The sequence below is a fragment of the Microtus oregoni genome, unplaced genomic scaffold (genome assembly GCF_018167655.1).
Source record: "Microtus oregoni isolate MIOR12 unplaced genomic scaffold, Mior012 000005F_ref0000423, whole genome shotgun sequence".
NCBI classification, from domain to species: Eukaryota; Metazoa; Chordata; class Mammalia; order Rodentia; family Cricetidae; genus Microtus; species Microtus oregoni.
The window spans coordinates 30,293,703-30,315,551 of NW_024543064.1; the positions used below are offsets into that span (position 1 = coordinate 30,293,703).

The 21,849-nt window shown below is 51.2% G+C and overlaps 1 protein-coding gene across 7 annotated transcripts in view; it reads right to left on the reverse strand.

The window, feature by feature from the left end:
• Positions 1-1,601: 1,601 nt before the first annotated feature.
• Positions 1,602-21,849, reverse strand: part of Rims3 (regulating synaptic membrane exocytosis 3) — a 40,782-nt gene continuing 20,534 nt past the window's right edge. For all 7 annotated transcript variants that reach the window (XM_041651868.1, XM_041651862.1, XM_041651864.1 and 4 more), the window contains 6 exons: positions 19,938-20,185; positions 15,036-15,177; positions 11,136-11,245; positions 9,355-9,456; positions 8,962-9,101; positions 1,602-7,248 (listed from right to left, as the gene is read on the reverse strand). In XM_041651868.1, coding sequence (XP_041507802.1) covers positions 7,030-7,248; positions 8,962-9,101; positions 9,355-9,456; positions 11,136-11,245; positions 15,036-15,177; positions 19,938-20,154 — 930 coding nt within the window. In that variant the 5' untranslated portion in view covers positions 20,155-20,185 and the 3' untranslated portion in view covers positions 1,602-7,029. The remainder of the gene's footprint in view (positions 7,249-8,961; positions 9,102-9,354; positions 9,457-11,135; positions 11,246-15,035; positions 15,178-19,937; positions 20,186-21,849) is intronic.

Consider the following 21,849-nt stretch of genomic DNA (forward strand, 5'->3'; position numbering starts at 1 on the left):
TGACTCTGTATCTCAAATGCAGAGATTGTAGGAATCTGTCAACTATGTGTGGCTTTGACATTTTTGGTTTTTATAAATTCTTTTCATGAGGCTAAGGACATTTCCTTTGTGGGCTGGAAATATGGCTCAGAGGTTAAGAGCACTGGCTGTGATTCTAGAAGGTCCTGAGTTCAATTCCCAGCAACCACATGGTGGCTCACAACCACCCATAATGAGATCAGGTGCCCTCTTCTGGCCTGCAGGAATATATGCAGACAAAATACTGTATACGTAATAAATTTTTTTTTTTTTTTGGTTTTTCGAGACAGGGTTTCTCTGTGGTTTTGGAGCCTGTCCTGGAACTAGCTCTTGTAGACCAGGCTGGTCTCGAACTCACAGAGATCCGCCTGCCTCTGCCTCCCAAGTGCTGGGATTAAAGGCGTGCGCCACCACCGCCCGGCTTCGCAATAAATATTTTTAAAAAACGACATTCCTTTGTATTCCTTTCATGAGGTTACAGAGATTCTTTTGTATTCTTAATTTTGAGATATTTTTTAAAGAATCATAAGTGAGTTTTGAGTTGTCAAATTCTTTGTGTTTACATGGATATGCTGGGCACACCTGTGCATGCGTCTAGCACATACAGGGAATCCAGAGGTAGATACTAGGCGTCTTCTTTAAATTATTTTTTGAAATTTACTTATTTGTATTTTATAGGTCTGGGTGTCTTGCCTGCATGTTTGCATTGTGCATTATACGGATGTAATGCCTGCCGAGGCCCGAAGAAGGCGCTGAGTCCCCTGTTATGAGCTGCCATGTGGGTGCTAGGAAATCGAACCCAGGTCCTCTGGAAGTGCAGCCATCTCTCCAGCCCTCTTTTTCTTTCTTTTTAATGCTGAGGACCGAACCCAAGCACTGGCATGTGCAGGATACAGCCCTTCCAACCACATCTGTAGCCACACACACCTTTAAATGAAAATTATTTATTTCCTTCTTGAAACAGTCTATGTATCCCTTGGATAACCTAGAATTTCCTATATAAAACAGGCTGGCCTCAAACTCAGAGAGCCACTTGCTTCTGCCCCTCTAGTGCTGGGTTTATAGGGACAGATCATGTTACCCAGCAACTGTACTTTTAACATTTAAGTGAATGTGTACATGTCCACTTGTCTATGTGTGTACTGTGTGTGAGAGAAAGCTGGTGGAAGCCACAAGAGGGCACCAGAACCTCAGGAACTGGAGTTAGGGGCAGTTGTGAGTGCTGGCAACTGAACCCTGGTTCTCTGGAAGAGCCCTAGGTACTGTTAACCAGTGAGCCATCCTCTCTCAAGCCCTGCTTTTGTTTTTTGATATATGATTATCAAATTAAAGTCACCTTCTGTTTGCTAGGAGTTCTTTATTATTATAAGTAGGCTAAACTTTTATGTCTTTTCTGTATTAGGATAAACACATTTTCTCCTTTTATCTATTAATATAGTAAATTACAGAGATGAATTTTTCTAATAATAATGATATACCTTGCATGCTGATGATAAACACTGCTTAATCATGTTGTACCACATTTTAGCAATGGTTGGAATTCACGGTTTGTATTTAGGATTTTCACATCTTTTACAGACAGGGAGGGCAAAGGGTGCTGCCGAGGTCAGTGATTACTGCAAGACCCCCAACTCCAGAGCTCGACTACTGTTGGCTGTTTCTATCAGGTGAGGCAGAGTCACCTCATACCTGAGCAGCCTTTGCCCTGTCCTTCCTGTCCGCTCTATTGAGGTGTGTTCTGTGAGTCTGTGGAGACAGAAAACTTTGAGGGCCAGTAAACAAGGGTCCCTGGGAGACCACCCTGGGAAACCAACTGGCCAGTCTGACTCCAAGGCTCAGGAGTTATCGCTGTAGCAGCTAAGCTCCCAGCAGGGGCCGTGCCTTTTATAAGCTGTACACCTCTCTGCTGTCTCTCGGCCAAGGCAGCATCCCCCGTCTTTCATTATTCAATCATCAGAAAGCCACGCGTGAAACCAATTTCAAATGAACTTTAATTTTTTTTTCTGCCCAAATACTGTACATGCAGAAGCTGTGTGAAGAATTTTCTCCTCAAGGGGATTGGCAAGGACGTCACATGAGACAGCCAGCGTTCCCTCCCAGCTGTCCACCTGCCATCCAGGAGCCACCGTGTGAAGACACTGCACACAGAAACTGCGGAGAGCTCAGATATCTAAACAGTGTGCTTGTCGGTCCCTAACAGCTCTCGCTTTCTCTCTTTGCAGGATACATTTGGAAAGTCTAAAAAAGGGGTTCCTGCCTCCTGTGAGTTTCCACGCTAGAAATCTCAGGTCTGCTTTCCCTGAGGAAGCAGCCACTCCGTCTTCCGAGATAACGCTTGGGAGAAGACATTTGGGAAGAAGAAGGGATTTTAAAAAACCAAATATATGGGAGGAAGTTCCTTCTCTCATCCCATCAGAGAATGCCTTTAAAAGGTTCTGAGCGTCCACTCTTCCTGGGCTGTCATCTAGAAGCAGAATGGGGAATGGCCCTACTCAGGATTCAGCTGAGGTGGTGACATTTCGGGACCTTAGAAAGTCCTTTCTCACCAAGACCAGAGAGTGACGAAAGGGAGCGGGACACACACAACTCACAAAGAGGTGAAGCCATGTTTGTTGGACTCTGGGGTTCTCTTGTCAGGAGCATTATCTGAGCAAGGACCAAATGAGGACCTGCTCCCAGCATGAGAACCAAGGGAGACGAACCTGGCCTCTCACCACCCTTACCAAGTCACAGACTTCCAAAGCCTGGAGGGAGCCATGGAGCAGCTAGCTAATGTTCCAGTTCACAGATGAGGATGCCAAGGCCCCGTGAGGAGTCTCACACAAGGTCACAGTTTCTGGCAAAAAGAGAGGAAAATAAAAAAAGGTACAGAAGAGCCATCCCTGTCCAGGTCATTGGCTAAGGGGCAGATGCTCAGGTCCAGGGACCCTTCCTGGCATCAGTATGGACTTCCTGGCAGGCCCAAGGCCCTGTCCCTGCTGGCGAGTGTCCAGCCAGAGCCAGTTTCTCCAAAGCAATGCTGTCCAAGGAGCACCTGCTGAGACAGAAGACTAGGTCTCTCGCTCACAGAGCTTTTCGTACAGGCACAGCCATGCTGGGCCCACAGAAGCCCACACTCAGGGTTGGGGGAGGGGAGTCGCTTTGCTACATGGAAAGATTAAGCCCTTTGTCAGAGAACAAGGACCTTCCCTTGGGCATGCCAACGTCTAATCTGTGTCTGTCCAGCTCCACCGACAGAGCTGGTGCCCAAGGAGGCCAAGTCGCTCTCTTTGGCATCACTGACATTGCTCTGAGATGCTCAGGCACTCTCAAAATGACCCTTTCCCAGCCAGGCCAGGCCGATCCTGCCACCATCGTGACACGCCTGATCTCGCTGATGGCGGCTGATCTCCCCAGCCTCTTTGGACCTGGGCTAGAAGCAGACTGGAGGGAGAAGGCAGGGAAGGAGTCTACGTTTCCATCTCCACGCTGATCATCCAGCGGAAGACGATGCAGGAGAGGGGGCCGATTCACAAGCACAAGTCTGTATGTGTCAGGACGCTGGAGACAGCAGAGGAACAGGAGAGGAAGAGGTGCTAGGGAAGCAGGACTCTTCTTGTCCACCTCCCTGTGGCCACTACAGAAATGCTGCTGGGCCAACTCCAGGCCCCACATGAAGTAGCACATCTCCCCACCTGGTGGAGAGCGACCTCGGTCAAAGGCAGACTTCTTAAAGAGTTTGCACAGTGCTGGACGCAATCGGAAGAACACAGAAGAGCAGCCTTGCTGGGGTGCCACTGCTTCCTAGGCCAAGGGTGATGGAGAACGTGAGGTATGAGGAGCTCTGGGTTCCCGGGAGAAGCGGAACCCACGGTGGGAGGCCCCTGGGTAGGACAGGGCTCCTGGGAACACAGTCGAAGATTGTGCTACATTTCGTTTCCAAAGAAATGCCCTGGCAGGGCTCAATAGTCTTTAAAAAAGGGAGGCTGCTGGTCTCCCCCAGGCTGGCAGTAAAGAAGAGCTGGCATGCTTCCCTGGTGGGGGGTCGAGCCCCTGGGAGAGTGAGCTGGACCCCAGTGCAGGACCACCCAGGCACCGCCACCCCGCCTCTCTAGAGCTTCCCTTGGTTCTGCTTCCACCCCATGGCATCCTGGCATTGCCTGGGACCCGCTGAACAGGTGATGCTCAGTCAAGCTGGGTGGGAGGAGAAACTGGATAAGAGCGCCTTTGGAACTGGTTCTTCCCCAAAGGACCAAATGTCCCCCTGTCAAACCAAGACTTGGCCCATTTCCTAGAGAATGTTTCCTATCAGAGTCCCATCTCTGACTTCCTTGTAGGGAAGGCATCTGTCAGAAAGTGGGACAGGCCAGGCAGGGCAGAAATACAGAGACACATGCTCTGAGTCATTCATCACTGCCCAGAGTCCAGCATCGCTGCGGGGCCACTCCTGCCTGTCTCAGCCATGGCATGAATCTGGCCCGCCTACAGATGGGATGACTGACTGAGTTCCACTCCTGTGACTGTTACGTGGCCTGTTGCTAAGGGAACTCACAAGCACCCAGTTACTTCTTGACCCATTGTCCTTTACTCAAAGGGCAGATGGCTCTCAGCCCAGGCAAGGGTCACACTCCTCTTCTGGGGCAGAGCTATCTCTAGAATGGCATCCCGGTGGAGCCCTGCATCCAGGTGCTGAGAAACAGACCTTGAAATCCAGCCTCTCTAATACATGTACAGCCTTACACAACCCACATCTGTGGCCAAGAGTCTAGGTGGGATTACTTATTTAGTGTTAACAAGAGGGAATTCCCCAAGATCAATTTGGGGCGGGGGTTACCTTCCATGAGAGGGGCGGGACAGCCAAGTGCCCACCTCTTAGGCAGTTTACAGTCGCTGCCCATGGACAGGCAAGCCAGCATGAGTTCTCAGCGCATCACCCCTTCCTCTGGCTCTAGCACATCCTCTGGGCTGACCCTTGGGAATGAGAAACTGCAAGGTTGGGAGCCTCTCTCCTGGTAGCGCCCACTTCTGAAGGTGACTAGTGCCACATCAGCAAAGGTCTATGCTGTCAGTGGGTCACTGACCCTCCTCCACTCCAGATGGCTTTCACACCACCTGGAGAACTGCTTTACAGTGCACACACCACAAGCAAGATGAAAGCAGCCCTTTGCTAGCCAGTTTCCTCCTTGCTCCCAGTCCATCAAGGCTTGGAGGTTAGAGCACTTTGTCCCGTGTCTACTGATATGAGAGATACATATTCTCCCCAGCCAGCAGGGCTGACCACCACCTCCCTCCTTCACCTGCCTGCACAGACATCCTCAGCCCTGTTCACTATCCTCCCCTCCACCCTCAGTTCGTGTGGGGGCTTCTTCACTACCTTTCTTTGAAAGGAGGGTGCAAGACTGATTATGGGGAGGCCGTTGGGCTGGGCTGGCTTTAAGCACCCCAGCTTTGGTACAAATGGAATTCACACACATGCCAAGGATTTTTCAGTTACCCTGGTAGCTCTCCCTGCCTAGGTACTTGGGCTAGAGGCAGGGCCATACTTGGAGATGGGCTGGAAGAGAAGCAGAAAGAGAGCCTTCCTCTCCCATATCGCCAGCACCTCCTCTTTCCTACTGGATATGAACCAGGGCTGCTCTGCCATCTCCCAGGCAGCCTCCAATTCCACCCTATAGCTAAAGAGAAGAGAAACAGATACAGCGTTCTGGAGCTAGCCTTTAGGAGTAACAATAGCCATCTCAGGCTCTAGCCTAGGCACTAGGCCCTCCAACAGGGTTCTCAGCGGTTGGGAGGAGCCCAACCAGACAAGGGGGGGTAGTGAAGCAGATGCAGGCCACTGCCCAGAGGAGCAGGGGACCACTTGATAAAGGAGGGAGGTGGATGGGTGAGTATTGCTGGTACAGAGCTGGTGACAGAGGCACCCTCGAGTGCAGAGCCAGGCTGCTCATGAGGCTAGGAGGCTGGAGGCCTGGGGATCCAGGACCTCAGCTGGGGACTAGTGTCTACAGATGAGCAAAGAAAGCAGAACCCTGAAGAGCAGCTTCATGCAGCTAATCCCCAGGTCAGACAGGATTCTGGACAGTGAGTGCCTCGGCATAACTCCGCCATAGCCCTCCTTCTTTCAGCAAGCAGCCCCACCCATGACACCTCTTACCAAGCCTGCTCCCTCAGGGATAAGCCCAAAAGGGGACAGGTCCATCCTTGATGCCTAAGAAGGCCATCTGTTTTGACAGGGAACCCTCCTAGGGCCCACTGGGAGCTCCTTTGGCACGCTGGAGCACACTCTAGGGGAGAAGAGATCCTAGCACGTCCCCTAGCGTGTCTGGACAGCACCCCGGAACTCAGCTCTCTTGTACCTGGTCTGTAAGACGGTGCCATCCCCAGAGAGAAACACTCTCAAGGCCCCTCCTCCTCAGACAGCCTCTGTCTTCCTGGAGGGCGGGGTAGAGCTCGGGGTGAGCATGCCACATGCTGTGGATGCATTCAATGGGATGACCACCAGCACGGCTGGGGTAGGGGGGGAAGAGACTGAATTCCTAGTCAGCTGCAATGGATGCTACATTCCTCAAAAAAGAGCAGCAATGCTGGGAGAGGCAAAGAAACAAAAGACGGGACGAAAAACCAAGTGGAGACCATAAGACACCCAGGCTGGGGCTAAGCAAGGCCCACCAGTGGCCACATCCCCTACTTCCACCCCTGGAGACTCCAGGGGCAAGACGTGGCCACATGATGTTCCTTTGGATTCTTTCCAGCAAGATACAGAGACATGGACTGCAGTTCATGTGGTCACCAGGACTGACTGTACCCAGACACATAGACAGATATAATGTGGACACGGACACACATACACCACAAACATACATGGACATACACTACAGTCTCCACTGCCAGCTGGGACAAGCCCAGCGGTCATTGGGCATGCAGCAGGGCGAGGGGTCCAGAAAGACACAGAGACTATGTACAGGGGGCAGTGAGGCCAGCAGGCTCCCTTCCCCCCTCCCAGCCCCTGGCCTCTGGTTCTCCGTGAGGTCCTTAGGAGCACGAGGGGGAGGGACTGGTGGCACTCTCCAAAGAGGACTGGGACAGACGCCTGGTAAGGGATCCGAGTGTGGAGTCGGCCACAGAGGATGTGGGGAAGAGTTTGTACCAGCCGGTGACTGCGGCATTCAGGTCCAGCTCGTCCAGCATAATCTGGGCCATGCCCATGAAGCACTTGTGGTCCATACGGCCATAGTCTCCCCAGACGATCACCTGGCAGCAGGGGGAGGAAGAGTGATGCACTGAACCTCCAGGACTGGGCAGGGGGCCCAGGAACCTACCTGCTTCCCCAGGGTACAGATGGGAGAGTAGAAATTAAACTTGATATGGGCAGGTACTTTCTGAGCACCTGGGACATGGCAGACTGGATCCTATGGGGGCCATACATCATCTCAACTGTTGTAATATGTATTTTTTCCCCCTGTGGTTCAGAGATTTAATTAACCAACACAATGCCCCACAGTGATCTGGGATCAGATCCTGGGCAGATCTGGTTCCAGACGTCCCAGCAGCAGCTCTCTCCACCAAGGAACAGACCATGTCCAGGGCCTGGGTCATAGCTCCACTCTGCTGTGGGCCTGAAGAAGCCCCTTGCCCTGTCTCCATCTGGAACTCGAGGAGGAAGAGATTAGCTCAATTTTTCAAACATCTTTAAAACCAGACATCTGATATTGGGCCTCTGCCCCACAACCCTAGCTAGAGTTCAGCAGGTCTTAGGTTGGTAACCCCATGGGCCCTTTCAACAGAACCATCACAGCTCAGAGGAACAGCCTGCCGTGAGTTGGACTAACTGGAAGATTAAAAACATCAGAGATGGATTCCTGGAGGGGATTATGGGATTCCAGGCTCTTCTGGCTTCCCAAGTGCCCTGAGGTGAGCAGTTGCCTCTACAGCCCCAATTGGCCTGAGTATCCAAAACTCAGCCAGAATATTTTCTCCTTTAGAATGAATCTCACTCAGGTGTCCCTTACAAAGAAAAGGCAAGACAGGCTTCAGGCAAGGCAAGCCACCACCCCTTCTAACTTAGAGTTTTCACATAGGCACCCAGCCACTAACAATTTTAAAAAATGTGTATATGCATAAACACGAGGGCAGGTGCCCACAGAGGCCAGAGGTACAGGGACCTCCTGGGGCTGGAGCTAAGGCAGTTGTGGGTCACCACAACATCAGGAACTGTCTTCTACATGTGTAGCACACACTCTTCACCTCTGGGCCATCTCTTCTCCACACACCCTAAGCACAATGAGTGCCAAGAAGGACTGAGTCAGGAACATCACCTAGGCCTACGTGAACTCCGGTTCATCTACTGCAGGGGTACAATAAGGCAACACCGCTCCCCAGGGCTCATCAGGAAGAGTCACCGCCAATACATGACGTATTCTCAAGGAGCTGGCAGGCCTGAGTCACCTAGACTTGGGCTCCTTTCTGCTCATCTCTCAACTGGGCAGTCCCTTCATCTGAGACCCCGCCTTAAATAAGTTCTGAGAAAGACACAAATCACTCTAGAGAGCACCTAGCAACACCCAGTACCCAGTGAGGTACAAAGCACAGGTAGGAAAGTGGAGGCAGCCACTGAATAAGACCTGCTTCTCCTGCCCAGCTGGGGGAACTGGGGAGCTATTTCGCTAGGCTCTAAACCCTACGAACTGATAGGGAACAGAAGCATGGGTTGTGAAAATCAAATACAGAGGGGAACAAGAAGGGGGAGGGGAGAGAGAAGTCAAGATGGCTCAGCCGGTGAAGTGCTTTCTACAGGGGCCAGAGGACCTCATTCAATCCCTGGAAGCCACGTCAAGGTGAAAAAGAAGTGGTTCCACTCTACACGTGTGCCCCCTGGCACAAGTGTACCCCCACAATAATAAAAGAGGTGAGGTAAATGGTTGGATGCTTGACCTGAACTTGAAGGGCTACCCTGTAAACACTGACCTGCAGCACCTTGCCGTGGGGCCCCTCCTCAAAGAGCAGAGCCTGCTGGTACAAGGGATCGCAAGTCTTCTTGGCCACCTTAGTTTTTTTCTTGGCCACACATGCCCCGTTCTCCAGCAGGTAAGCCTTGATATAGGTGGCTGAAAATGAAGGAGCATGGTTGGGAGAGATGCCACAGCCTGCCTAGTCTCCACCCTCCAGGTGGTTCTGGTAAGGGGCGGGGGGGGGGGGGGAGGGGTGGGACGAGCTGGATCACTTTGCCCACCCACCTTCCAGGCAAGGTTTGAGTCACTGTCAGCAGCACTGCTCTAAGGGCACTGGTGAGCTCAGGACTTGCTGGTACCCCATCCCGGCCAGGATCCTTCCTCAAATCTCCCACCTGCTCAGCCTCACCTGGGAGGGATTTGGAGCCTGGTTTGGGGGTCAGGCCCCGAGCTTCAATCACTTCCACCTCCAGCTGACCACTCCGGTCCATGATGGCAATGTGCACATCTCCTGCAAGGGAGAAGAACAGAATCCAGGTGAAGCGGGATGGGGCGGCTGGAAGATGGAGCAGAGGACACCACTCTGCAGGGGATGCCTGGTGACAGAGCAAGCTCTCAGAAGATGACGTCAAAGGGACTGACAAAGACTGTGACAGGCTATGGGGGAATGACCCTCAAGGGGCTCATGCTTAGGTCATAGCTCATGGCTGCCAAACTCTCACTGACCTGGTTCACTACATAGAACAGGCAAGTCTGGGGCCAGAGCCTACACCGCAGCCCTGAGCCAGTCTCTTTAGTATATGTCAGACAAGAGTATCCATGCAAAGAGATGCCAAACTGTGACCCTGCCCAGGACATCTTTGACCCTGGACAAAGGGAGCAGGGTAGGCCCACCACTTGTGTGCTGAAAGCTGAGAGTTCTTAACTCACTCCAAAACGGGAAAGGCTTCGGTCAGGCTGACTTCATCGTGGGTGAGCTAAGTTTAGAATCATATAGTAGTTGTTTGGAACACTCTTCAAATGGGTGTAGAATTATAAACTTGGTCTGTCTACCTCCCCCCCCCCCCCCCGCCCAATATTAAATGGGTGAGAGAGTTCAGTCAAACATCAGAGCCACCATGTTATTGGTACCTGCATACTTTGGAGGTAGGATTCACCACACCCAGAGACACCCTGAAGCTCACCTTTCTCCCTCCAGTGAGAGATTGCTGGCCTCGGCCATGAGACCAAAGAATCTCAACCTATCAAGAGATGCCCAAGTGAATGTACACTTGTCTTTCCTGGTTTGGAACACAAGGGGGCACCACACACAAAATATTCTAGGTTCTGAAGGGTCATTGAAGACATGGAAATGGCTGGCACTCCTCAGTGTTTGTAGGGATAAGGGGTTGGGATATTGAGCAGGCTCCAGTACCAACCGAAATCTTAGAATTAAACAAATCCAATACCTAGGGCCAGAAGAGAGTGGACCTTAACTCTGAGGGTCTTGGGGATCCCTCCCCCAAGGAAAGAACAGTGCCACAGAGTTCTAAACCATCCTACAACCCCAGCTCCCCTGTGCTCATTTCCCTCTCCTGCTGTGAGGGCCAAAACGTCAAAAACTGTCAGAATGGGGCTGAGAAAAGACATCCGGATTGGGCAAAGTTCAGGTCAGACTGATGGGGAGGCCTGCCCGGTCATGGGAACAGAAGCCCTGAGAGCTGCTAAGAGGACCCGATGTGGGCTTTGAGAAGCACTTCCCAGCTGCCAGGAAGAGATGAGAAAATGGCTAAAGGTCCCCTGGTGCCAGAGGCTGCTGGGAGTAAGAGGTCCAATTAGCCACAGCTCCTAAGGAGAACATTAAAATGCTTTACAGAAAGGATCTAGCAGGAGCTCAGGACGGGTTCTGAGACTGGAGAATAAAGCAGGATTACTGATACCATTTTCCCCCTGATGAGGAAATCGAGGGGTAGAGAAGGGAAGTGGCTTATTTGCCTGCGGTCAGAGAAGGTCAGCAGGAGCCAACACTGTGACTCGGTTTACACAGCAGGGGAGGGTGACTGCAGGGTAGGGGGGACCCTTACACGTCTGGAAAAGCTGCTGCTGAGCAGCGAGGAGAGGAAGGCTGGGGCTCTTGTCCCTCCACACACAGGGCCCCACTGAGCTCCTTCTGCTGTGCCCCCCTGCTTGTCCTTCCTCCGCAAGACTTACCCATGGGAGGTGTTGCCAGCGTCTGTCGCCCCACAATCTGGGCTGGTCCCAGGCCATCCAGAAAATCACTGAACTGGCTTTCAGCTCCAAGCCGTGTGGGAAAAATAAACCTGCAGAAGAAAGCAGAGGGCATGTGAGGGCAGCAGGGGGCACGTGAGGGCGAGGACAGATGCAGGGGCCCTGCATGTGGGTAGCCATGGCTCCGTTTCTCACCTAGACGGTGTGACTACATCACTCTAACGGGGAGTGAACACTTATTCACTGCTGCACAGTGAAGATATTTCAGGCTTCATGATTTAGACAGTCCCACTGTGTACTTCTGGCTGACCTAGATGTCACTACGTAGCCAAGGCTAGCCTCAGAGTCATGACCATCCTGCCTCAGTCTCCCAAGTGGGTAACAAGCAGGTACTACAGTGTCTGGCTTGGAGAAAGATATTTTGATATCATTAAAGAAACTAAGGAAGAAGCCAGGTGGTGGTGGCACACACCTTTAATCCCAGCACTTGGGAGGCAGAGGCAAGCGGATCTCTGTGAGTTCGAGACCAGCCTGGTCTACAAGAGTGAGTATCAGGATGGGCTCCAAAGCTACAAAGAAAACATGTCTCAAAAAACCACAAGAGAGAGAGAGACTAATGAAGATATTTAAGACATTGAATTCTTATTTTTTGAAACAAGGTCCTGTGCATCCCAAGCTGGCCCCAGACTCATGATGTAGTCAAGGTTGACCCTGAATTCCTGATCATGACAGCTCTGCCTTCTGGGATTGCAGGCATGTACCAGCATGCTCAGCTTACACAGTGCTAGGGACGAACCCAGGAGCTTCATGCATGCTGGACAAACATACTACCAATTGAGCTACATCCCAGCCCAAGCCCCAGAGATTTCCAAAGTGAGCGTTAGAGGGCAGGGCTTGCTGGACGCAGGCATCCCCATGAAAGCATGCCAAGGCCAACAATGAGAGACAAGCTGGATGGACTCTTACGGGCCTGGAATGAGTTCCAAGAACTGAGGTTTGATTTTTTTTTTTTAAACCAGAAATTTAAAATTCAAGTCAATAAAGTGAGGTGATTCTCAAAACGGCAGCAGGGACCAAAATAACCTAACGATGAGGTTGTGATGAATGGCAGGTGATTGTGGGTGGTCTGTGACTGGAGGGGAGGGGCTGGAAACAGTAACAAGAAAAACCGACAGTGACTGAAAGTGGGCCAGCTGCCAGCGGCGCATTGAACGGTTCGCGAGCCTTGTATTACTAATCCTTACAACCAGGCTGTGTGGTAGGAGCCAGTATCCAATTTTACAGATGACACAGGCATTTCCAAGAGGTAAGAGACTAGGCTTGTCTGCAACAGGGGTGATACCTGGCTCGCTGGGGGATGATGTGAAGGAAAAGTTCTAGAAACATGAGATACAACAAATGGCAATGAACTTTGCTTCTGCCTCCGCCGCTTTTGTGTCCTTAGGCCCAGATGTTTTGGGTACAGCCAACAGGGACAGCTTGCTCAAGGGCCACATGAACTAGAATATGCAGCTCTCTTAGTGGCCGCCATAAAAGGTGGGTCAGAGACGAACACCTGTTGGACAGTTTGGAATAGGGACTTAGTAGTCAGTGACGGGCAGGGGGCAATGGGTTTATGGGACAGAACCCGCGTTTCTCTTACAAGGCTCATCTTCCACCTTAAGGAAGTGGCTTCAAGGCATCTACTTTTATTAACCATGATCAACAATAGCCTAGTGTCATTCTTTTTGTGGATTAAGGTGGGTATATATGTGCATACTCTGTGTGTGTGTGTGTGTTCAAGAGCCAGAGGTCATCATTGGGTATTTTCCTCAATCATTTTCGACCTTAATTGTTTAGATAATCTTTTACTGAGCCTAGAGTCTATAGATTTGGAAAGACTGGCCGCTAGCAAGCCCTAGGGATCCCGTCTGTCTCCTCAATAATGGGATTATAGGCACGTGCACAATTACATCCAGCCTTTCTACACGGGTGCTGGAGACCTCTATTCCACCCAGTTTCCCATGCTTGTACAGCAAGCGTGTTATGACTAAGCCACTCCCCAGCCCTCTCGTGTTTTGGTCTTCCTCTTGCTCTCTCCACTCAGCCCTCTTTTCCTGACATAATGCCTCTTGTATAGTCCAGACTGGTTTGGAACGCACTATGTAGTTAAGTCTCTGACCTTAAACTCTTAGTCCTGCCTCCACCTCTCAGGTGCTGGGTTTGTAGGTGTGCACCACCACAGCCACCCCTCGTGTCACATTCTGAGGACAGTGAGCCTCAGAGGAAAAGGAGAGATGCAGACTCAAGTCTCCGGAGTGGGGCAGGGGTGGGGGGTGACTAGTATTCAATACAGAGATTATGAATAAAGGTTATGGAACCAAGTGACCTTGGTGTAGACAATGGCTTGTGTCCTAAAAAGTGTGCTGGTGGGTAAAGAGCCTCTGCCGTCCAGGAGCCCCAGTTCCCTCACTTGTAAAAGGAGACACTGGTGCTGTCCACACTCACTCAGGATGCGTACAAGTGTTAACTCATAGCACATGGCTCCCAGACAGGGAGTGACTAGCCTGAGGTACCGTCAATGCTGTGGACAAGGTAGGAGGTAGTAAACACTAATGGCTACTTGTTTCCATGGTAGAAGATACAGTTGACTGTCTGTGTCTATGGCCTTTGCATCTGTGGATTCAACCAACCATAGATTGAAAGTATGAAGAAAAAAGTTGTCTGTACTGGGCACAAACAGATTTTTTTTTTATCATTATTCTTTAAACAATACCATCTAGGCTGGGAATTGGGGTATACACCTATAATGCCTGTGCTCAAGAGGCTGAGGCAGGAGAATTCTGAATTCAACGCCAGCCCCAGCTTTACAGAAATTCCTGTGTGAGTATCTCTACTGCATTTAGCTTTGACTGGGTGTTACAAGTGATCGAGAGAGGACGTGATGTACACAGGAAGATGTGTCTAGGTACTGTGCAAACACTATGCCAGTGTATCTAAGGGATTCAAGAAGCTGTGGGGTTTAGATCCATGCGAGGTCTTGGAACCAATCCCATAGGGATGCCAAGGGCTCACTGCACAGTGGTGAGAGACAATAACTCAATATTAAATAAGCCACAGGATCTCGAGACTGAAAATAATAGGGCCTTGATGAGACAGAAGCAGAACACCTACAAACTCTGATTTTGAACAGAGCTGCAGTGTAAGCGCTGACTTTCAAATGCTTACTCCAGCTCACATGCAGAAGGAAAAGGGCCTGTCAACACCTCGGCGCACTGCTGACCTACGTGCATCCTGGATGAAGAGCTCAACTAAGGTCTCCCGGCCGTCCTCCTCCCCTGCCACACAGGCTCCCCTGCCACACAGGGCCACACAGGCTCCCCTGCCACACAGGGCCACACAGGCTCCCCTGCCACACAGGGCCACACAGGCTCCCCTGCCACACAGGCTCCCCTGCGTTTTCTAGTTCTTCCTCTAATGCTGCTTTTGACCCACCACAGCGATTCTCCTTCCTGCCTAAGGAGTCACAAGGTAAGATGTAACAGTTCTAAACACATGGATCTGGTCCAATTTCCTTCCTTAATCTCCAAGCAAGGTGATTCATAGAGACTTCACACAACTAAGCCATGAAAATGAGCTTAGGCTTAAAAGGAATTTAGGGTCACATTTTCCTTTCTGCTCATCTCCTCTGGAGCAGGGCAGGTGATGGGAGGGCGGGAAACAGGAAGCCTGCGTCCCTTCTGAAACAAAAGACCAAATAATGTGCTTCTCTGAGGTGTTCTGCTGGGGGCTCCGGGAAGACCTGGGACCCGGGGACCAGATATCTAGGAGAGGGGAAGGGAGGCTGGAGCAGGGAGGTATGCAAACATCTTGGCTGGAAACCAAGTTGGCAGGTGAACGCACGTGCCCTCGGAGCTGTTACTGTTGGTGCTCCCATCCGTAGACTCCCGACTGCCCTGGCGTGTGACGCGGCTCCGCATCTCCACCGCAACGCCGGTCTCCGTGCTCCGTCGGATGTTGCTGCGCAGCTTCTTAGTGGCCCCTTCTGGGGTCCCCGACCCAAGGAGAGAGAGGGAACAAGGTCAAAACATGGCCTAGGCTTCTCAAAGAGTGCTACCAAAGTGATCCTCTGGGCAGAAGCGGGTGGGGGGACCTGCTAAGGCTGGGACACCATTGAGCTGACCCTAAGACTGGTCAAGTCCAGCAGGGTCATGGTACAGAGAAAGCTGCCCAGGGACATGCTGTGTGCCCCAATAGAATGCAGCTAGCTACAGGTCCTGCGACCTTGGAGCCCTCCCTCTCCACTAGGTTCTCTTAACTCTGCCTTTCCATTCTGTTTTAGACTGAGCCCCTTTCTCTCATTTCTGGAAAGTTTGTCTGTTCTGGGATTTCCAGATTTACTTTCCCTCTTTTGGATATCCTACCAGACTCAAAAGACCGCCTCTCTGCTGCCCTAGAAAAACCCCACTGGAAGCCTGACCATTTGAAACTTGCCTCCTCGAGGTGAGTCTAAAACGGAAAGCATCACAAATGTCAAGTTGGACCTTGCAAGGCGAGACTCCGGGAGGGGCGGGTGGCTAGCTTGACCTGGGCCGATACTGGATTTGAGAAAGTCCACAGCAGAACCCTTCACCCTGTCTCTGCACCTTCTACTCAGGGGCCCCCAGCCCCATCCTCAGCCTGGCAGGAAACACAGGGCACTTTCCCTCTCTGAGTAGCACACCAGCCTGCCTGGGTTTCCATGGCAACCTCCTTAGCATTGCAGTGTGGTCCCTCTAGACAGCTCTCCTCCTGGGCGGGGGTGTGTGTGTGTGGGGGGGGGGAGACAGGCTGGGGTTTTGCAGGGACTCCCCTGCTAAAGCTTGATTGCTGATCAACTTGACGGGGAGGGAAGTGGCACTCAGAGACTGGTACCAAAGGAGCCATTTGCTGCCACCAGTTATAGGCCCAAGAAAACTGTCAGTTGAGTGGCCTGCAAGGGTGCCTAGGGCAGGGTGGTGGCACACTTTTCCCTGAAGGCAGCCGATAGAGGGCTGGCGAGAGAATGTTCAAGTCCACGGCTTGGGAAAGGAAGGCTTATTCTTCCTGCCTTGCCCTATTTACCTTTCAGGATGTCCCCACCGGATGAGAGAAGGTCAGGAGGGCAAATACTAGCAGATAGGGTGATGGAGGTGGGGTGATGAGAACAGGGGCAACGTGCAGAAAGATGTGTTCTCTAAACGCAATGCAAGCCACTGTGACACACACACACACACATACATACACACACACACACACACAGTCATTTTAGCTCAGGCATATTTCTCTTACATATGCATAAAACAGACACACAGGAATGCTTATTATCACATATATAAATACAATAATCTTATGTATGATATCATGTGTCTGTTTATACAAAGTTACACAGGCCCTCCGGATCTTACATGGACATAATGTACACTGTCAGACAAGTTATATATAGGTGATCTTTAATACCTAGAACTGAGCCTGTCTACTCTCCACACATAACCATGTCCACCCACACATGGCATGTGACCTACCATGGGACTCTCTCTGTCCCTGGCTCCTAATTGCCTCATCCCCTCTAACCCAGTTAGAAGACAGATGGCTCTGTGGAGGGGGGGGGGCTGAAAGTCACTCTGCCTCCCCCTCACATCTTCACCCCCTCAACACACGCTCTTTTAGAGCCTGGGAAAGCTCCGGCCCATTTGGAAGTGAAATTACCTTCTTAGATAAGACTTGCCCAACGCAGTGTGAGCGCCCGTGAGTGGGAACTGAGCAGAATCCTGAAAGGTCAGATACACTTCTCCAGGCTCCTCCCCTATCCCACAGGCCACCAGCAGGCCCTCAGACTCCTTGCCCGCTGACATGTCACTTGCTCTCCTTGATGCTTCCTCTCTTGGAGCTGTGACTCAGCAGAGATTAAACTCCCGTGTCTTCAGGGGAAGGGGGAAAGGTCTTGCAAACTCAAGAGAAAAATCCTCCCACTGGCTTGGTTCCTGTCCAGTCTCGGCCCCTGCTGACCCAAGGAATACTTTATAGTTTCTCTCTAGAACTGGTCCAAGTGGTTGCAATAATTCAGTGTTTTTATCTGTCCCATCACATGCAGAAGACTGGCAGTCTTAGGCTCAGGCAGGAAGATCTCTGTCCTTGGTACTGGACATTTAAGAAAGAGGCTCCTTCTACCCCGCATGACTCCACGTGGGCTCAGTCTAACTAATGCCAGGCCTGATTTTACTTAGGTCCTAGGACCCTAAAACTCCAACCCCACCCTTCATTGCTCCTACATTTTAGAGAACTGACAGTTCCCAAAGGAAGCTGGGAGAGTGCATTGTTAGCTCCATTTTACAGAAGAGGAAACTGAGGCCCGACCGGAAAGTCCCATGGAGAGCTCTGAAGCCAGAACTAGCCCTCAAGCACAGGGTGAGATTCTGGAGGCTGTAATAGGGCAGCATAATGACAAACAGGAAGCAGGCAGACAGGCAGAGGCCTAGGGGTACCAGACTATGTAAACTGGGGCAAAGGAACAAAGAGGAAAAGGGTATCGATGAACTGGAGGAGTGGGGTTCTCGCAAGAGAAAGCCAAGAGCCCCAAGGGCTAGACCCAGGAGGGGAATTCTTCCTGACTCCCCATAGCCCAGCCCTACAGGGAATCAAGCTGTTCCACTTGGGGCAACAGGAGTACCCTTCTGAGATCTCTTCTCAGAGCAGCAATCCCTGGTGAAGTGACCACATACTGGCCTGTAGTCCCAGAGTCTCCCAGCCAGGATGATGCCCCAAGCTGAGGCGCTGGCATACTCAAAACCTGCACGTGTACATGCACGGATGTATGAACATATGCACGCGTGCATGTACACAGACACACATGCACACACGAATGCATGCACACATGCACACCATTAAAAATAATAAAAAATAAACCTTTTAAAAAAGTACCAATGCTTTTGTGAGTGCCTCCCATGTACCATGCACGAGAGGCTGGAAACCTTTGCACATCTATCTTATTTAATCTCTATAAAGCATATATTTTGTCTCCAACAAACAAACAGCAGACTCAGAGACGTGAAGCAGCTTGCCTGAACTACCCGGCTAGTAATGATGGGGAGTGGCTGCAAAGGCCAGCCTGAGGTCATTCTCCAGGGAAGGGCCTTCTCCTTGGGCTCTGGAAGTCTCACAGATAAATGAGTACATCAGACGGGATGACCTCGAGGGCCCTTCCTGCTATGACATTCAGTGATTAGATGATTCACAGGGACCTGCACTTGGAAAGGCATCTGGGCAATTCCCCTGGCCCCAGACCTTGGGCCTTTAGTCATGCCCTTACATCCCACCAAGACAAGGCATCCAGAGGGCCCAGCATCATTTGTCTCTCCCTAAGGCAGCAGGTCGTCCTGGCATCTGCTCCCACCCCAGCCTGCTGCTGTCCGAAGCCACAGCAGACCCCTCCAACGACTCCCAGTGATTCAGGCCCTGCCTTGGCCTTGGAGACTGTCTCTTCCAATCGCTTTGCCTAGGAGATGTCTGTGGAGTCTGGAGGTGGATTCCTGTGCTAACAATACCAGACACAGACCTCTGGGGTTCAACATGTCCAGGACTTTGTAATAATTCATTTTATCCCAGCCCTCCTTGTCCCAGTCCAACTTCCCACCTTCCTGTTCCCTCCTTTCAAGCCTACACTGCCCACCCAAAGGTACTAATAACCTCAAGACCCTCCCTATCTAGTCTCTCCCTGAGCAGAAAGCACATGGAGCTGGAGCGCTGGAAAAGACCATCCCCCGTGTTCCTGTAGACAGCTTTGTAAAAATCTATTTTAAGGTCTGGAAAAGCACCCCCAAATACCAGCCCCAATGGGGCGTCTTGATGAGCATCCTCCCTGATACTCCGGCTTTCTACCCTTCCCCACCCCCGTCCAGCTGCCTACTTGAAGGTTTTTGGGGGAAGTTGTTACTCTGAGCAAAATAAGCAGGAAGAGATTTAAAACAAAGCCAGCTGGTGTCTGGACCAATGCCACAAATGGCGGTCTGGGTGGGGAGAAGTGGTTCCTCTGTGAAGTGGGGGCCACATGTCGCTGTGTGAGACAAGGTGGGTCCCTCCAAGTCTGAACTTAACTGGAGTTCTGTAGGCAGATGTCTGAAAATGCGTACCCTACATAGGCGCATGTGTGGCTTTGTGAGGTGCGTGTGCATCTAAGTGATGTGTTCAGGCCTTTTTGTCTGTGTTCAGAGAGCCTTATTTAGAGTTTATTTATGACCACAGACAGTGTAATGAGAATAACTGGACCATACTTTCCTCACACTAGAAGTGGCTTCCCTGAGCAAATGAACACCCTAGACACATCACTGCAAGAGCCGTGTGTTCATGCCCCTCTCTTGTGACTTTGCAACACCTCTGTGAGACTATGCAACTATATTTGTGGGGTTATTTGTCCTATGGGGACTGAGAAATGACAACTAGAACAGGATTGTGAGGATGCACGTGTCTACAAAAGTGTGGGGTCCCTTAGCATGGCTGTTTCACACGCAGAAGTCGGTGTGTGGAGGCAGCAGCATGAAAAGAGCAGGAACTGGGAGGGACAACTGGGGCTTAAGTCTGGATGCCACCACCCTCCGCTGTGTAGTCTGAAGCACCCGATTTTCCCTCTCTGGGCTGTTACTGTTGGCCACTGAGGACTATAGAACATCACACACACCAACTCATAAAGCACCCACAAAGTGTGCATCTACCCTCAGTCGCTGGGGACTCAACAACACGCTCCCCTCCTCCGCTCCCCCTTCCCCACCTCTTGGTGCCCACACCCCTCACCAGGCTGGGGGAGCTGCAGTGTGCTTCTGCTCCACTGGGTCAGGCCGACGATAGCCACCATCTTGGCTCCCAGGCTGCTGCGTCGTTTCTTGGCCGTGGTGGTCCCGGCCCCACCGCCAGCTTGCTGGGATCCACAGATCTCGCCGCTGATGCTGGAGCTCCGTACCACATTCCTGGAGGCCCCAGCTGAGGCTGGACCAGGCTCCCCGTTAAACATGGTCCCCAGGGCGGCAGGGCTTCAGGCAGTTCTGAAGGTGGGTGGGAGAAAAAGGGGTTCCACATGACATCACGTGACTCTCCTGCACCCCACCACTTCCTTGCTTTGTGACTCTGGGTCATTCGCTTGGTCTCTCTGAGGTGGTAAGGATGACACAAACAAATAAATCTCCAAGTCTGGCTCAATAAATGGGGCGCCATCACCTGTCTAGTGTGTATGACATGGCCTGGGGTGTGACTCTCACACACACCCCTCCCCATGCCTCCCAGCACTGCAACAATCAGAACCAAGGCCAGGACCTGGTTCTGTGGTTAAGGGGCCTGTTGCCAAGCCTAACCTCAGTTCAACCCTTGGAAGTCACATAGTCCTAGGGAACTCAACTGCCAAAAGTTGACCTCTAACCTTCCCACACAAACTGTGGTACAGGAGCACTACCTCCACACTAAATGAATGTAATTTTTAAAATTTAATAAACCAAATAAAACAAACAAAACCCCTAGAGAAGAAAAATGGGACCTTTACTGTCTGGCTATGGGCAAGCAGCAGACAACCTCGTTTGGAGTACAGACAGGCTGGGGTGGGACTCCAAAGGCTCCCATACACTAGCTGGGTGACTTTGTGCCCAAACCTGTTGGAGTTTCCATAAATACCTTAGCAAAACAACAACAAAAACATCAAAGCCCTTTTACTTCCCAGGACGGCTGTAAGGACTAAATAAGGGGCTGGGTATAAAGCGCAGAGGACAGTCCCAAGGCGGGGTGCTGTCACAGGGCATGACAAGAGCAGGAACAAAAGTTTGTGCAGGGCAGAAGAGAAGGGGCTGGCCCAGAAAAGCCTGAAGTGCAGTCAAAAATCACAGTCCCCATACTTCAGAGAGGCCTCACTGCCAGTATTGAACCCAGCACCATTCTGTGCTCTTAAAAAACAATTGGACTCATATTGTAAATACGATTTTAAATCCTGGTATTTCTCATCTAATATCACATCGTAGCATTTCCCAACGTCATTAACACTTTGTGTAAATGTTTCGATGCCACTGTAATCGTCCCTGTTACAGACAGCACATAATTGACTTAAATATTTCAATGCAGCTACTTCCTGAATCTGATCCAAGGCAAGCGTGTGGGTAACGCCTGTGATTCCAGCCCTTGGGAGGTGGAGGCAGGAGGATCAGGAGTTCAGGGTCACACCAGATTGGGCTCCAAGAGACCCTGTCTCAAAGAAAACGAGCAAACACTGAGATGAGAATCTTCCTGCACTGGTTCCGATTTCCTTAGCAATGGATTAGCAGGTGATGGGTGTGTGTGTGTGTGTGTAGAATGCTGGGAGTTTCCCAGCCCCCCAGCCCCATCCTTGCTGGCTGGCAGACAATGGCTTTGGCCAGGCGCTACCCTATCTTGTTTCTGAGCACATTCTGATTAGCTTAAGGTGAAGGGTTTTCTTGTCAGCAAGTTATTTGTTCAGGAGTAGGCATCTGACCACGGCTCAAATAATTCACCTCCCAACCCAGCGCTGCCGAGGACCACAGCACACAGCACGGAGAACAGGGCCAAACCTGGAGCCCGTTTTTCCCTGGTACTCAGTTCAGAAAGAAGATGTTTTCTATGCTTGAGCCGGTGTGAATCAGTGTTCTCCATTAAATCCAAAAGCATCCTGCCTCATATTAGGGCTTTTTAAAGAAATTCTTGGGTTATA